Source organism: Centruroides sculpturatus, unplaced genomic scaffold (assembly GCF_000671375.1).
Source record: "Centruroides sculpturatus isolate CEXI.00-Female unplaced genomic scaffold, Cexi_2.0 scaffold313, whole genome shotgun sequence".
Classification (NCBI taxonomy): Eukaryota; Metazoa; Arthropoda; class Arachnida; order Scorpiones; family Buthidae; genus Centruroides; species Centruroides sculpturatus.
Genome location: NW_019384656.1, coordinates 349823 through 366359, shown reverse-complemented (window position 1 = coordinate 366359; position 16537 = coordinate 349823). Strand labels below are relative to the sequence as shown.

The following is a 16537-nucleotide window of genomic DNA, read 5'->3' as shown; positions in this document are numbered from 1 at the left end:
ACCAGTGGCCAAGCGGTCTTCGTTCCCTGAACACTGGAAGTTCGATCGTGGGTTCGCGCTTGGCTCGGACGGACTGGCCATGTGGAGTTTTCCGGGTTTTCTCCACGTCTGTAACGCCTAAATAGGGCCAGTTTCCCTTAAAAAGACCTCCCGGAAGGCATCGCCCAAGTATTGCGTTTCCATAACAAAACAAAACCAAAAATCACCAGTTGCCATATTGCAAGTATGATGAAATATACGATGAGCACGAAGATCTTTAACAATACCAAATTTCCAGAGACGTAACAGAAAACTTCACAAAACGATTATTGATCCTAATGTCTGAAATTCCATTTAATCCATACAAATTGTGATTACCAGAGCCCTTCTGCCGCCAATTTGAAGTCTTTCAATCTTTAATATTGGCGTTTCCACTTCCCGGACGAGGACCCAGGGGTTGGATTTGTGGGAAGCGTGTTCGGGTTGTTTCATTGTGTCGAATTACAAAGAACGAGGCGTGTGAGTGCGAGAATTCACCAACTTCGTCATTCTCTAAAAAAAGGAAATTTGCAATTAGTTAAGTGAAAACAAAAGCTTAAAGAGAAAAGCAAAATGCTTACCGCAGCTCCCTTTTTAAATCAAAAACATTCGAATTGAAAACGAAAACGGCTGATCATCGAGCGATGGCCCGTGTTGTCTTCTGGCAATGATTCTTCCGGGAATATTAAATAAATTCTTACCTCTAGGGTCAATATGGATTAAGACTTACCTCAAAAATCTCTTTTCTTTCTCAAACTCCGGAAACCGCAATAAAAGCACAATTTACGAGCGAAATAAAAGCACGTTCGACTCCAAACAGAAACACAATCGAACTGCGAATCATTTGTGACGAATTTCGAACAAACGTTAAAAGACGCGTCAACAATGTTCGAATTTCGTAAAAATTAGAATTTAAAAAGAATAAATTTTATTAATTAACTAGCTGCAAGGACCCGCTTCGCTGGGTTTTTATTTGTATGTAATATAGTTTATATATATATATAAAAGACTGTTTTTCTAAGTAATCTAGAATCTAGCTGCAAGGACCCGCTTCGCTGGGCAAAAAGTAACGATAGTGAAGATTAAGATAATTACATTATNTTAGAATCATACGGACAAAAAGAATTATCCCAGAATGAGCATGAACCTGCAACCTCTGCTTGCCATGCAGTGCATTTGTCAGTTGCACCACCCAAACTCCAAGCAAGCCTAGTATTAATTATTAAAATTAGTGGATTTATAGCCCAAGTATTTAACGCAATAATCATTTGGCTATATATATATTGGGCTTTGGGTTGTTTAATAAACTTATTTACATATACTTATGATTTTTAGAAATAAAAAAAATTATTAATAAGGTAATTCTTAAAGTAATTTAAAGCAAAGTAGCTTCAAAAAATAACATATCAAAAAATTTATATATATATATATATATATAAAGGGACACACACGTCCATTTATATATATATATATATATATATATAAATTTTGCTTCAATCTATATATATACATAGATTGAAGCAAAATTTAAATAATCATGAATTAATCATTTTCTTCTGTTCGGAATTTGATAAATAGATTATCTTGAGCATTTACATGGTGCAGAATGTCCACGTGGAGAGATAAAAGACGATCATCTTAAATTATATGTCTCGAAGCTTGACCATCTCCGAAAATCGCACGAAATTCGTTCGAATAAATTTCTTTTTTCGTCCATGGCATGAAATAAATCATATTCTTAAGATTTCGATTTACTTGCTTTTCGGAGATTCGTCGGTCGCCGTCGGGGTTACACGTTTCGCGTATTAATCAAACATCAAACTAAATAAAGTTAATATTTAAAAAACCGAATAGCCTTTATAATACGGCGGAACGAAAACAAAGTCCAAGACAACAGGGAAACCGACACAGAGGATAAACAGATTGAGCCAGGAAGACGCGACTGTTCTTTCTTCTTGAATTTCTGGCATTTTAAATAATCTCGCCCCTAAATTCTTAATTTCGTCGGTTAATCAATTTGACACTTCTGTTCGATTTCGTCTGCGAGTGTCGATCCGACTTCGAAACTTTCGCGCCACGATATTTTCTTTTCTGACGGCTAATAATTTTTCTTTGTCTTCATTACTTATAACGCGACAATTCTGCTTTCAAAGGAATGCTACATTTAATTCCAAATTTTGACGTGTCTACCAGAGCCAGTCAAAGCTGGATTTTTCCGATTAGCATTCTGAACTTTCCTATCCATTAGTTCGCGTCGACCCGTGACCTCACGGGGTTACAATTTGGAAAAATTGTAGACCCATAAATTTCACTGTCGTCCGTCCAACGGTCTTATTCTCGAGAACGGAGTTAGATGAAATTTGAGACCAGATGTGGAAACTTTAGGGACAGATGGCCCCAATTAACTATATATGAACTTCCGATGCAAACCGGAAGTCGCGTGTTTTCAATTCAAAACTCCCGGAAAGCAGTTAATAGATGACCGGCACGACTCTATTGTTAAAGAAAAGGTATGATGTACAGAGGCAAGATGTACACTATTAATTTGAAGTGGCGAACACTTTATTAATTTTAAAATATGAATTAAAAATTTCAGTCTGGCATTGTGATGATGTCACAATAAATAATCACTTGTTCATCATTCATAAACAACTGAGGTTTTTTTTTTTGTTTTAACAGTTTGACAAGAGAGGAAAAAACAGCAAATGTGTGTTTAAATTTTTTTTAAATATTAAAAAATATTCAAACTGAAGCTATTTATATTTATTATTTCAAATAAAAGTGAATTTTTATTTATAGTGATCATATATCAATATTTGTTATTGCAAAATACTACTACTATTTTCCATATATTCAATTTAACAAGGATCCCATAAGATTATAATGAAACTAAAAAAAATTTGTAGCTGCCTGTATGTTTTCTACTTTTATATATATAAATACTATCACTGTGTTACATTTAGTCTACATGGATAGTAAGCTATACTATATGGGTTTGTCTAAACTCTGATGTTTACTTAACATGTTTCGTGGAATATATTACCAACATTAATTTAAGGGACACATACTTGTATACTAAAATCTATTAACTAAGAGACTTAATCGGCCATTAAATAGGAGTTCCTTTCACTACAGTTTTAAATATTTTTTCTTATTTGGCAAAAATTTTAAAATAATTGATCTTGTAGTGATGATTTGTTTACTATATATAGTTGAACATGACTAACTCAAACATGCTTATCTTGAAATTTATTTTTTTCCCTGCATTTTCGACCTAAATTCAATATATTTTCCATGTTTACCTCAAATAATTTTTTCCCAAAACTTCTATAACTCAAATTATGAACTGAAGTATCAATTACAAATTCAAAGTTTGGCAACTGCATTTTGATAACGTAAATTGTAGTCCTCTTGCAATACAGTACATAGTTGCAATTAATGCTGCTTTTCTCTGACTGGCTATGAGTTTGTCAACAGTTTCTTATGCTTGACTTTCTTCAACCAATAAGATGCAAGTCAAACTGTTTCTGTTAAGGCAGTGTTTTTCAACCTGTGGGTCGCGACCCCCAAAGGGGTCACGAAGCCTTACACAAGGGGGTCGCGGGTAAAAGAAAAAGACAAGTGTTTGTAGGTCCTGCACTACATTTAAAAAAACTACAATTTTAGCAATTTTAGAAAACCAATTGTACTGTTTATTATACAGTACAATTGGTTTTTTGATCGGCATTTAAATCTGAACGATGGGTGTCGCCAGGATGGGGCCTGGGTGGGTACGCCCACCCCAGAAAATGATAGCCGAAAAAGTGTTGAGCTAACTTGTAAAAAGAAGTAATAAGTAGAAAAGTAGAAGTTCAGAACTCTCATCCTAAAAGAAAAAAAAAAAAAAAGTCAACAGCACCCAGAGCCCAATGTTATAATGAAAAAGAAGTTTCATACTATACGTGTCTTAAGTTTTTGTGGATTCTTCCTAAATTCTCATTTTAATCAACAATAATTTCTCTCAACAAAAAGAAAATTAAATACATAATTTTTACAATCACTGATATAGTTTTAATATGGCCCTAGGGGGTTGCCGTATTCAAAAAGGTTGAAAAACACTGTGTTAAGGTATGTCAAAAATGTTTTACTTATACCAAATACAGGTGTGTACTGTACTTGCTATTGTATTAATAAAATATCATACCGCCAATCAAACCTATTACTGTTTAGACTGCAATTTTCAAAAATTGTAGATCTATAAATTTGACTAGCATTATTTGTTTTAAATAAAATCTCGAAACAATTTTAAATTTTGTTAACGTGTTTCTTAAACATAAATATTTCTCTCTGGGAAAGTTACAAATCTCATTGCTGGATTTCTTTGGTGGGGAAAATGCATGATCGTTAGAAGAAAGAAGATATTGAAAAGAAAAACAAGTTGGCTCAAAATGCATATGAATTGTTTGGAATATATTTGATAAAGATTGAGTTGAAAGCTTAGGAGTCCTGAAAAACTGTTTTAAGTTACAAAATCAGTTCACTGAATTATGTTGACACAAACATTTAAATTAAGTTGATTTCCTAACAAATTTTAATTTAACTGATTATATTATATGCACTGCAAATTTTCAAATGAAATTTTGTTTTGTTTGTGTAGTTATTTTTACATAGTACATTTAGGAGAGAATGATTCAGAGTCTGATGGATCCGGTTGAACCTGGAAGACTTGACAAGTTATAAAGACAGGAACTGAAGAGAATTGGAGAGACTGTAGAAAACTTGCAGAGCCAATAAGGTTAGATAAGCATACTCATTATCATTTGAACCTCACTTTTTCTTCAAACTTGTCTCCAGAATAACCTAGAATTTTGACTCTTTTTATCCAGGAAAGATTTCTCACATGCATCTTCTCTCTAAGTTAGTTACATTTATTGTCTCAGCCATGACCAAGAGAGTTCATTTACCACTATTAGTCTCAAAATTGATGTATAAAAGAAGTTGAAATTTAAATTTTCATTAGATGACATGTAATTACATTCACCCTTGAAACAACATAACTTTCCTTACTCATATAAACAATTGTAATCCATTTGTTTCCCCACCACTTGTTATATTATACAAATCATTTAGACTCTAGTTTATCCAAATTAACTGTGCAATTCCTCAATGCTGTGATAGGGCTGACCTCACACATTGTTATTACAGCTCTCAAATGTCATCATGACATAATGCAATTCTACTTATTCAATCATGAATGAAATATTCTTGAACTAATATTACTGCAATAATTACCAAAACTTATTACTAAATGTGTCTGTTAAATATAAACACAGTTCTAAATAAAGGTATCAGACAAATAATCATAAAAATTGTCAACAGTAATATGAATTTTGAATGAAGAGAGAGAATATCTGGTACACAGTATGTTAATTTGAAAGTTTATACATAACTTTCAAATCTGATTATGAGTACATATATAAACCAACATTAAAATAATTATTTAATATATTTTTTGGAAAACANTTAAAAATTTACAAAGATATTCACCTATCTTCAAAACACATCTAAAAAATTATATAAAAATAAAATTTTCAGCTAAGTGCTATTTTTATTGAGAATCTTTATATTTTCTTTTAGTATAATATTTGATCTTGTCTTTTAAATATCAATCCTGATATTAACAATACAATGATAATTGTTGCTGACTGCAATATTCAATAAAAAAAAAAAAGCTAGAAATTCAATAAAGAAAACACTAACCAAGTATCCAAAATATTCAAAGCCATAGTGAAGCCAAGAATGTGAAGCAGAATACAAAATACAAAATCTGCAGAGTTTTCCAAAGATATCTGTCACTTGCAATTAAGTACAATCAAAAGAATGAAGACAAAATCAAGGCTTGTTGGAAGAAGTATGTATCTAGCATCATATCTAGATGGAATTACATTTTCAGGGCAAGAGGGTCAAACTTTTTTGGGACAATGGTAGTAAAATTGACTTAAAATAAAAAATGATTAAAGCTTTTTTTTATTTCAATATTTTTAAAATAACAGTTTACAATAGCAAAAAATTATCTTTAAAATAAAACAGAAATGTTTTTATATGTAGTGAAATTTCTTTTTTTAGGCCCACCAGTGGCTAAGTGAATAAAATTACTGAACACTGATAGTTGGTTGGGATCACACCTCTTTGAGGCACAAATGTGTAGTTTTCTAGGTTTTCTTCATGTGTCTAACACCTAATTATGAGGCCAGTTTCCCATAAAAGTCCTCTTGGGAAGCACTTGCCCATGTGATTGCCCATCCTTTGTAGACTGCCCATTGTAAAAAAGTTTTTCTACAATGCTCATATGTTGTGTCCTTACTATATATTGTCGTCAACATCTGAAATCATTAAATGCAATGTTTCTTCTTATCCGTTTTAATGGAGGAAAGGGAAAGGTTGTCAATGGCCCAAACCCATGCCTATTGTCACTATTCGGTCCTGCTTCCAGTGCCATCCCTTGCTTCTTTTTGCCCTCTAGATTTAATCACCACCCCTGGGGTGGTTCCAAAAGTGGGTAGTACCCACTTTTGGAACCTTAGGCTGAGACTCCACTAGTGTAAAAACGAGTGTAAAAACCCTTGCTGTAAATACTTTTAATCATGTGACCTATTTGCATTTGCACTTTGATTGCAGTGGAGGACCAGCTCCACTAGCAAAGTTTTTACTTTGATAGTAATATCAAAGTTACGGTTGTATGCATGATATATCAATATAAAGACAATAATTATATTCTGCAAGTTTTTTCTGTACTATAATTATAAATGTAGTAAAAATAATATCTTTACTTTCATATATTAACTTTTATTATAGTATTATTAAGATAATATACAGCATGTCCAGGTGATTGGACATGGCAAGCAAGCAAGATACGACTAGTATTTGTAATGAAATTTTACTTTATTAAATTTTATAGATCAATTTAAAAAAAAATAAATTTCAAAAAAGCAACTCATCACTTACTTCAGGCAAATTATAATGATACAAACAACAATAATACAAAGTTGTCACAACTGGCATGTTTAACAAAGAAGCTGTACGAGGAAGATTCTGAAATGTGGGAGTTTTCATCTCTCTCTCCTGTCTCAGATCTTCTTCCTAAACATTAATTTTTATATAAAGTTTCCATAATATGCTTCATTTATAATTTTTTAAAATTTAAACAACCTCAATTGGAAGTTGTCTTTCCAACAAATGTATGTACTCTTTTACAGAATTTGAATATAATGAAAGATTCTGATCACCATCTAAGTGATTTCTGAAATATTAAAGTGAACTTGAAAATTTTAATAAGATTTTAATATTTAAAAGAAAGACTTCTTTTATAAATGACTGACTTCCAACATTTATGTAAATTTTTTATCTTCTGTTCAGTTTGTTGCACAAATATTGCAGATTTATATTGGATCATCTAAAAAAAGCATAGAAATTAAGATTGTTATTTTAAATGTAATTTGAATAATTGATTATTGAAATAAAACTTACAGCTGCTTCTTCAGACTTTTGAAGCATCCTATAGACAGAAAATATTTTAATCATGTAAAAACTGATAAATATTTACTAGCAATGTTTGTTTTTAATAATACTCACACCAGCATATCTGTAAGTTCTACATGTTTTTGAAGCATTTTCAAATAAGTCAAATAATGAGACACAGCAACAGGCCTATCCTTAAGTATTTGATAGAAGAGTGAGGGCTTTAATGTTTTTTCTAAAAACAAAATAGCCTGAAAAAAAAATTTCAAAAATTTCTTCTTTTCTTAAAAAATTTATTTTGTATTTATAGAAATGATACTTACAGCAGTAATTCCATTACCATCATGAAGTTTTATCGCAGAATCGAGCAGAATAATTTTTTTATCATAAGACTTAAATTGTTCAAAAAAATATGGCTGAAAAAATAAATATTTATAATTATTTTTAAAATAAAAAATATAAATGATTATTTCAATACGGTCGATTCCATTTAATTGGGCCACTAATTATTCAGGGCAGCCACTTTATCAGGCCAAATCCCAAAGAGCAGAAACCAAACTAATAAATTAATACATAATTTAATTGCTTGATTGAGAAGGTAGTAGAAAAGGTATTTAGCAAGTTTTGATATATTTTAGGGATCTTCCAAAAATGTGTAGACACTACATACACTAATGTCATGTAGGACTAACGATTGGCAGAGACAAAGCAATTCTGTCTTTCACTCAGGATTTCAGTTTTTCCGGAGGGTGTCACCTTAGCAGTACATATCACACAGGGATCCTGTCTGAGATGGACCTGAATGTGAGCTACTGACCTTGCTCTGAATTGCATCAGACGAACCCTTTAAAAGCAAAGTGACAAAGATCCCCGTACAATTTTTCAAAGTCTCTTGACTGAGTTGGAAGACAGCTAGAGTTTCCTTGGAAGGTATTGTGTGCATAATTACATCTGGGTTTGTCCAAAGGTGACTTTTGGACAAACCCTTTCCTTTCTCCCTTTTTAGTTAGAACATATTCAAACTAGGAAAAATCGTTTGATCAGGAACGAATCAAACGGTCAACCCTTGTGTACATCACTACTAATACTGTATTTGTCAACACTAGCATGATGCATCATCATCGTGAGTCTGTCAAATTTATAGTACAAATATTTTCTGTATTTTGGTTTAACAAAGCATTAAAATAGGTACCTAATTATTATTTTTACTACTTATTTATTTACCTACATATTACATATTTTATTTTAGAATTTATTATTAGTTCGTTTAATTGGGGCAGCTGCTTAATTGGGCCAAAATGGATTAGTTCCAATGTGTCCCAATTAAACAGAATCGACTGTACTTACCTGACCAATAAACAAGTTTTTAGCTGTTTCACCAGGAGAATAACTACAGATATCTTTTTCTTCAGGTGTCTGGAATTAATTTGTAACTTTAGCTATACACTCAACTAATTCAAAAAATTACAATTACTTTTATTTTTAATTACATACTTTCAGTTCAAGTATCAAGGAGCCCAACTGCTTTTGAATTACAGCTGATGCTGTTTCTGTTATTGTTAAACTTGTATTCTCTACATCTAAAACAAGAATAATATTTTAATATTCAAAAAGCTACAAAATTTTCCTATTTTAAAATATTATATTTCACTATTAAATATAATCTTAACATATACTTTAAATATATAAAATACCTGACGTAAATGATTTTTTTCCAGCTAATTCATCAAAACCTTGAAAATCTATATCTTCAAATGCCCCAGATTCTTGTATGCCAGAATATTTGTTTAAGTCATTTACAACAACAAAGCCATTATCCTTTAAGAAAAACAAATATCATTGTAATAATAATACAATGTAGTGATGAAAAGTATTAAAAATTTACAAAGATATTCACCTATCTTCAAAACACATCTAAAAAATTATATAAAAATAAAATTTTCAGCTAAGTGCTATTTTTATTGAGANACTCGTACTACATGGAATTCATATAAAACGGAATTATCAACAGTGTTATAGGGGGTCGACTGTATACAATTATTAAAATAACAATAACAAATCTGTATAATCTTTTCCTAATATATATAACATGTTATGAACAAACCTAACTGGTTTCAATTTTTCCATTTTATTATCTGTAAAATATATTATCTCTTGTTATTATTTTAAAATTTTTGGTTTTATAAAATTAATATTTAAAAAAATCTTACAGATGATCTCAGTGCTTCTTGTACATATTCATAAGCTTTGCTATGAGGAACTAATTTTTCTTTATATTTCTCCAGGCCTTGTCGATCATTCATGGATACTAAAGTCTATCAAAGAAAAATAAGAAATTTACAAAATGAACAGTTTTTCATTAATGTATGAATTATTTGTATGACATGACTTACATCCACTGCAAGTTGTTCACAATTGTACTTCTTGGCTAATTCTAATCTTATTTCTATATTATCCACCAACCTCAAGTATTTTATTATTATCTGTAAGTAATAAAACACTTAAACTTTTATCCAGAATAAACATTTCTATATAGGATAAAACTATCTTGCCTCGGTTGGTGCATGGTGATCGTGCAATAATTCAACTGCTTTATCAAAACCAATACAACAACTAAGCTTCATTCCACCTAGCCAGGACTGAAGAAACAGGTAAAATATCATTTTAAATAAGAGGTTTTACTTTACTGATGACTTCAGAAAATATTAATTTAATAAAATGATCATACTTTACTCTGGAAAAGATTATCTATTTCCACCCACATCTGTCTCTTTGCTAGAGCTGCAAGTGCAGTCCAAACAAATTGCTTATTTGATAACTAAAAATAATACTATATAATTACCTATATTTTGAATTTATATAATTTTTTAAATTATTTTTAATGACTTACCCCAAAATATTTTTTTATTGCCTTTGGACTTGCAAGATGATTCTGTTGGCATAAATAAATTTTATAGATCATTTTCTTGTAAAAAAGGGCTGGCAGAAATTACAATTTAATAAAGTAAAATTTCATTACAAATACTAGTCATATCTTGCTTGCTTGCCATGTCCAGGTGATTGGACATGGCAAGCAAGCAAGATACGATTAGTATTTGTAATGAAATTTTACTTTATTAAATTTTATAGATCAATTTAAAAAAAAATAAATTTCAAAAAAGCAACTCATCACTTACTTCAGGCAAATTATAATGATACAAACAACAATAATACAAAGTTGTCACAACTGGCATGTTTAACAAAGAAGCTGTACGAGGAAGATTCTGAAATGTGGGAGTTTTCATCTCTCTCTCCTGTCTCAGATCTTCTTCCTAAACATTAATTTTTATATAAAGTTTCCATAATATGCTTCATTTATAATTTTTTAAAATTTAAACAACCTCAATTGGAAGTTGTCTTTCCAACAAATGTATGTACTCTTTTACAGAATTTGAATATAATGAAAGATTCTGATCACCATCTAAGTGATTTCTGAAATATTAAAGTGAACTTGAAAATTTTAATAAGATTTTAATATTTAAAAGAAAGACTTCTTTTATAAATGACTGACTTCCAACATTTATGTAAATTTTTTATCTTCTGTTCAGTTTGTTGCACAAATATTGCAGATTTATATTGGATCATCTAAAAAAAGCATAGAAATTAAGATTGTTATTTTAAATGTAATTTGAATAATTGATTATTGAAATAAAACTTACAGCTGCTTCTTCAGACTTTTGAAGCATCCTATAGACAGAAAATATTTTAATCATGTAAAAACTGATAAATATTTACTAGCAATGTTTGTTTTTAATAATACTCACACCAGCATATCTGTAAGTTCTACATGTTTTTGAAGCATTTTCAAATAAGTCAAATAATGAGACACAGCAACAGGCCTATCCTTAAGTATTTGATAGAAGAGTGAGGGCTTTAATGTTTTTTCTAAAAACAAAATAGCCTGAAAAAAAAATTTCAAAAATTTCTTCTTTTCTTAAAAAATTTATTTTGTATTTATAGAAATGATACTTACAGCAGTAATTCCATTACCATCATGAAGTTTTATCGCAGAATCGAGCAGAATAATTTTTTTATCATAAGACTTAAATTGTTCAAAAAAATATGGCTGAAAAAATAAATATTTATAATTATTTTTAAAATAAAAAATATAAATGATTATTTCAATACGGTCGATTCCATTTAATTGGGCCACTAATTATTCAGGGCAGCCACTTTATCAGGCCAAATCCCAAAGAGCAGAAACCAAACTAATAAATTAATACATAATTTAATTGCTTGATTGAGAAGGTAGTAGAAAAGGTATTTAGCAAGTTTTGATATATTTTAGGGATCTTCCAAAAATGTGTAGACACTACGTACACTAATGTCATGTAGGACTAACGATTGGCAGAGACAAAGCAATTCTGTCTTTCACTCAGGATTTCAGTTTTTCCGGAGGGTGTCACCTTAGCAGTACATATCACACAGGGATCCTGTCTGAGATGGACCTGAATGTGAGCTACTGACCTTGCTCTGAATTGGATCAGACGAACCCTTTAAAAGCAAAGTGACAAAGATCCCCGTACAATTTTTCAAAGTCTCTTGACTGAGTTGGAAGACAGCTAGAGTTTCCTTGGAAGGTATTGTGTGCATAATTACATCTGGGTTTGTCCAAAGGTGACTTTTGGACAAACCCTTTCCTTTCTCCCTTTTTAGTTAGAACATATTCAAACTAGGAAAAATCGTTTGATCAGGAACGAATCAAACGGTCAACCCTTGTGTACATCACTACTAATACTGTATTTGTCAACACTAGCATGATGCATCATCATCGTGAGTCTGTCAAATTTATAGTACAAATATTTTCTGTATTTTGGTTTAACAAAGCATTAAAATAGGTACCTAATTATTATTTTTACTACTTATTTATTTACCTACATATTACATATTTTATTTTAGAATTTATTATTAGTTCGTTTAATTGGGGCAGCTGCTTAATTGGGCCAAAATGGATTAGTTCCAATGTGTCCCAATTAAACAGAATCGACTGTACTTACCTGACCAATAAACAAGTTTTTAGCTGTTTCACCAGGAGAATAACTACAGATATCTTTTTCTTCAGGTGTCTGGAATTAATTTGTAACTTTAGCTATACACTCAACTAATTCAAAAAATTACAATTACTTTTATTTTTAATTACATACTTTCAGTTCAAGTATCAAGGAGCCCAACTGCTTTTGAATTACAGCTGATGCTGTTTCTGTTATTGTTAAACTTGTATTCTCTACATCTAAAACAAGAATAATATTTTAATATTCAAAAAGCTACAAAATTTTCCTATTTTAAAATATTATATTTCACTATTAAATATAATCTTAACATATACTTTAAATATATAAAATACCTGACGTAAATGATTTTTTTCCAGCTAATTCATCAAAACCTTGAAAATCTATATCTTCAAATGCCCCAGATTCTTGTATGCCAGAATATTTGTTTAAGTCATTTACAACAACAAAGCCATTATCCTTTAAGAAAAACAAATATCATTGTAATAATAATACAATGTAGTGATGAAAAGTATTAAAAATTTACAAAGATATTCACCTATCTTCAAAACACATCTAAAAAATTATATAAAAATAAAATTTTCAGCTAAGTGCTATTTTTATTGAGAATCTTTATATTTTCTTTTAGTATAATATTTGATCTTGTCTTTTAAATATCAATCCTGATATTAACAATACAATGATAATTGTTGCTGACTGCAATATTCAATAAAAAAAAAAAGCTAGAAATTCAATAAAGAAAACACTAACCAAGTATCCAAAATATTCAAAGCCATAGTGAAGCCAAGAATGTGAAGCAAAATACAAAATACAAAATCTGCAGAGTTTTCCAAAGATATCTGTCACTTGCAATTAAGTACAATCAAAAGAATGAAGACAAAATCAAGGCTTGTTGGAAGAAGTATGTATCTAGCATCATATCTAGATGGAATTACATTTTCAGGGCAAGAGGGTCAAACTTTTTTGGGACAATGGTAGTAAAATTGACTTAAAATAAAAAATGATTAAAGCTTTTTTTTATTTCAATATTTTTAAAATAACAGTTTACAATAGCAAAAAATTATCTTTAAAATAAAACAGAAATGTTTTTATATGTAGTGAAATTTCTTTTTTTAGGCCCACCAGTGGCTAAGTGAATAAAATTACTGAACACTGATAGTTGGTTGGGATCACACCTCTTTGAGGCACAAATGTGTAGTTTTCTAGGTTTTCTTCATGTGTCTAACACCTAATTATGAGGCCAGTTTCCCATAAAAGTCCTCTTGGGAAGCACTTGCCCATGTGATTGCCCATCCTTTGTAGACTGCCCATTGTAAAAAAGTTTTTCTACAATGCTCATATGTTGTGTCCTTACTATATATTGTCGTCAACATCTGAAATCATTAAATGCAATGTTTCTTCTTATCCGTTTTAATGGAGGAAAGGGAAAGGTTGTCAATGGCCCAAACCCATGCCTATTGTCACTATTCGGTCCTGCTTCCAGTGCCATCCCTTGCTTCTTTTTGCCCTCTAGATTTAATCACCACCCCTGGGGTGGTTCCAAAAGTGGGTAGTACCCACTTTTGGAACCTTAGGCTGAGACTCCACTAGTGTAAAAACGAGTGTAAAAACCCTTGCTGTAAATACTTTTAATCATGTGACCTATTTGCATTTGCACTTTGATTGCAGTGGAGGACCAGCTCCACTAGCAAAGTTTTTACTTTGATAGTAATATCAAAGTTACGGTTGTATGCATGATATATCAATATAAAGACAATAATTATATTCTGCAAGTTTTTTCTGTACTATAATTATAAATGTAGTAAAAATAATATCTTTACTTTCATATATTAACTTTTATTATAGTATTATTAAGATAATATACAGCACTTATAAGCTTAGCTTTTTTATTATATACTCCTCCAAATTGAAGGATTTTCCTTTGGCCATCCATATCGCGTGTTTTAGGCATCCATTATTATAATTGGGATACCTCTTGTCATAGATACATGAATACTTTCAGATATTTCTGATAAATCTTTTCACATCTATTCTAGGTCTTTTCCAAGTAGCCATGAGAGAACATACACAAAAGCTTGTTTTCTGCCATTTTCACACCATGTCACAATGACCTAGATTCCACTGACTTCTGATTGGTGGATGGTACAGTTTTACGGACGTATTCATGTCAAGTTGAACACTGCTCAACCCACTTTACACTGGCTTTACAACCTGCTTCAGCATAAAATATCATGGTCATGTGATTAAAAGTTTTTATGGCAAGGGTTTTTAGGCTAGTGGAGTCTCGGCCTTACACCATCAATCCAATCCCATTTTTAATGGATCAAACTTCCAATCAGTTACCAAATGTTTCTTTATCTTATTCTGCTTTGGCATACAGTATTGATTCATTATTATTAATTAGTAAGATCTTTTATTTAATGTTCTTTTACATTACATAACTTAAATCTTGCAACTTAAATTTCATTCACTTCTAATTAAGGTAGAATGCTGAAACTTGGAAGACATACTCAAGTCTGATGACAATGTATTTTAGTGATGTTTTAGGGCATGTCCCACTTCCACCATATCCACCCCAAACTCAAAATACATGGTCAAAAATAAAATTTAATCTTTAATCGTGGCAATAAATAATACTTCAGTTGTGTGCGTACGTAAATGCATTGTAGAGACGTTGGAGTAGACTGGCAACCTCTACCATTGTAGTGATGTATGTAATGAAAGACATCAAACATTTATAAAAGCTTTTTTTAAATTTTTTTATATATTATGATTATTTAAGTTCTGGCCTGTTTAATGCCATAAATATATATGAATCAACATTTTCAATAAGTAACAGATTTTGCAATTCTTTGAGAATTAAATTCTTTTATCAGAACTCTTCACATTTACCTATGCTCAATGGCAATGTTTGGACATCTTATCACAAAGTTTGTTAACCTCAAGAGGGTCTTATCTTTACGAAAAAAAATGTTGACTAAATCAAAGCTTTTGCTACATATTCTACACATCTGTGTAAATATATATGTATATAACTATGCATATACAGTAAAGCATTGATTATCCAAATATTGATCAACTGAAACATCAATTAACTGAAAGCTTTCCAGTTGACAAATTTAAATTTCTGCTAGTGCTGTGGTGCTGCAATCTTTGGTTACATCTTGAGCTACTCCAATATTATTTTTATTGGTGTGCATGTTTTAGCTGGCAGCACTGACACAACCATGAGAGAGTACTTAAGGATACGTGCCAGGATTTGAATGAATTTCAACATGGGAAAGGTTAATATATTTTTTCATACATAATTGGTTATCTGAAAAATCGATTTTCCAAACAACCCCAGTCCCCAATTTAATCTGATAATTGATCCTCTACTACATGATATACAACTGCATCTTCTGTAAATTAATGGAGTAAATAAACTTTTATCAAAAGTGTTATTCTGGAGAAGATAATAAACAATAAAATTTATATTACATACATATATATGTCTGCGTTTTTGTGTTTACATAGAGTAATTTTGTGGGGGCTACATCTCGTAAAGTGTCACATGTTGAGGTATGGTTCCTTTGGCTTTTTTCCTCATATGAGTATGCTCTACAGCTCTGTTAAGGTCTCAAACGTATCATTCGGATCTTGAATTTAGCCGTTTTCTCCAAATTATATAGATTATCCAATATGAAGGAATTTACTTACGTCATCAAAACTATATCCAATCTGTTTCGAATGATTCCAATAGTTTTCATCAGCCAAACTGAAAATTTAAAGAAAATGCACTTTAACAAGGCAATTTTATAAATGACTATAAAAAGTTTAGATTATCTTACTCTTGTGGTCTATTCATATTGTCTGTGATAAAATATAGATTATTTATATTTGTTAAACATGTTTAAATAGTTTCCTTCATATATATAAAAATTGCTTTTCTTCTCTGACATATAATTCCAATGTTTATCTGTTATGAAAGTGTT

At 30.7% G+C, this 16537-nt stretch overlaps 2 protein-coding genes across 2 annotated transcripts; both read right to left on the bottom strand.

The window, feature by feature from the left end:
• Positions 1–5540: 5540 nt before the first annotated feature.
• LOC111626459 (spermatogenesis-defective protein 39 homolog) lies at positions 5541–9505 on the bottom strand. The gene is made up of 12 exons (XM_023369835.1): positions 9495–9505; positions 9426–9429; positions 9210–9333; positions 9010–9095; positions 8863–8931; positions 7839–7931; positions 7630–7766; positions 7525–7552; positions 7377–7450; positions 7207–7297; positions 7003–7137; positions 5541–5561 (listed from the first exon to the last, which is right to left on the bottom strand). Exons 1-12 carry the CDS (start codon positions 9503–9505, stop codon positions 5541–5543), a joined length of 873 nt encoding a protein of 290 aa, XP_023225603.1.
• LOC111626446 (spermatogenesis-defective protein 39 homolog) lies at positions 9490–16532 on the bottom strand. Its single transcript, XM_023369815.1, has 17 exons — positions 16394–16532; positions 16263–16320; positions 12899–13022; positions 12699–12784; positions 12552–12620; positions 11528–11620; positions 11319–11455; positions 11214–11241; positions 11066–11139; positions 10896–10986; positions 10692–10826; positions 10406–10447; positions 10244–10333; positions 10068–10154; positions 9909–9998; positions 9726–9830; positions 9490–9650 (listed from the first exon to the last, which is right to left on the bottom strand). Exons 1-17 carry the CDS (start codon positions 16408–16410, stop codon positions 9630–9632), a joined length of 1347 nt encoding a protein of 448 aa, XP_023225583.1. The 5' UTR covers positions 16411–16532; the 3' UTR covers positions 9490–9629.
• Positions 16533–16537: the final 5 nt, after the last annotated feature.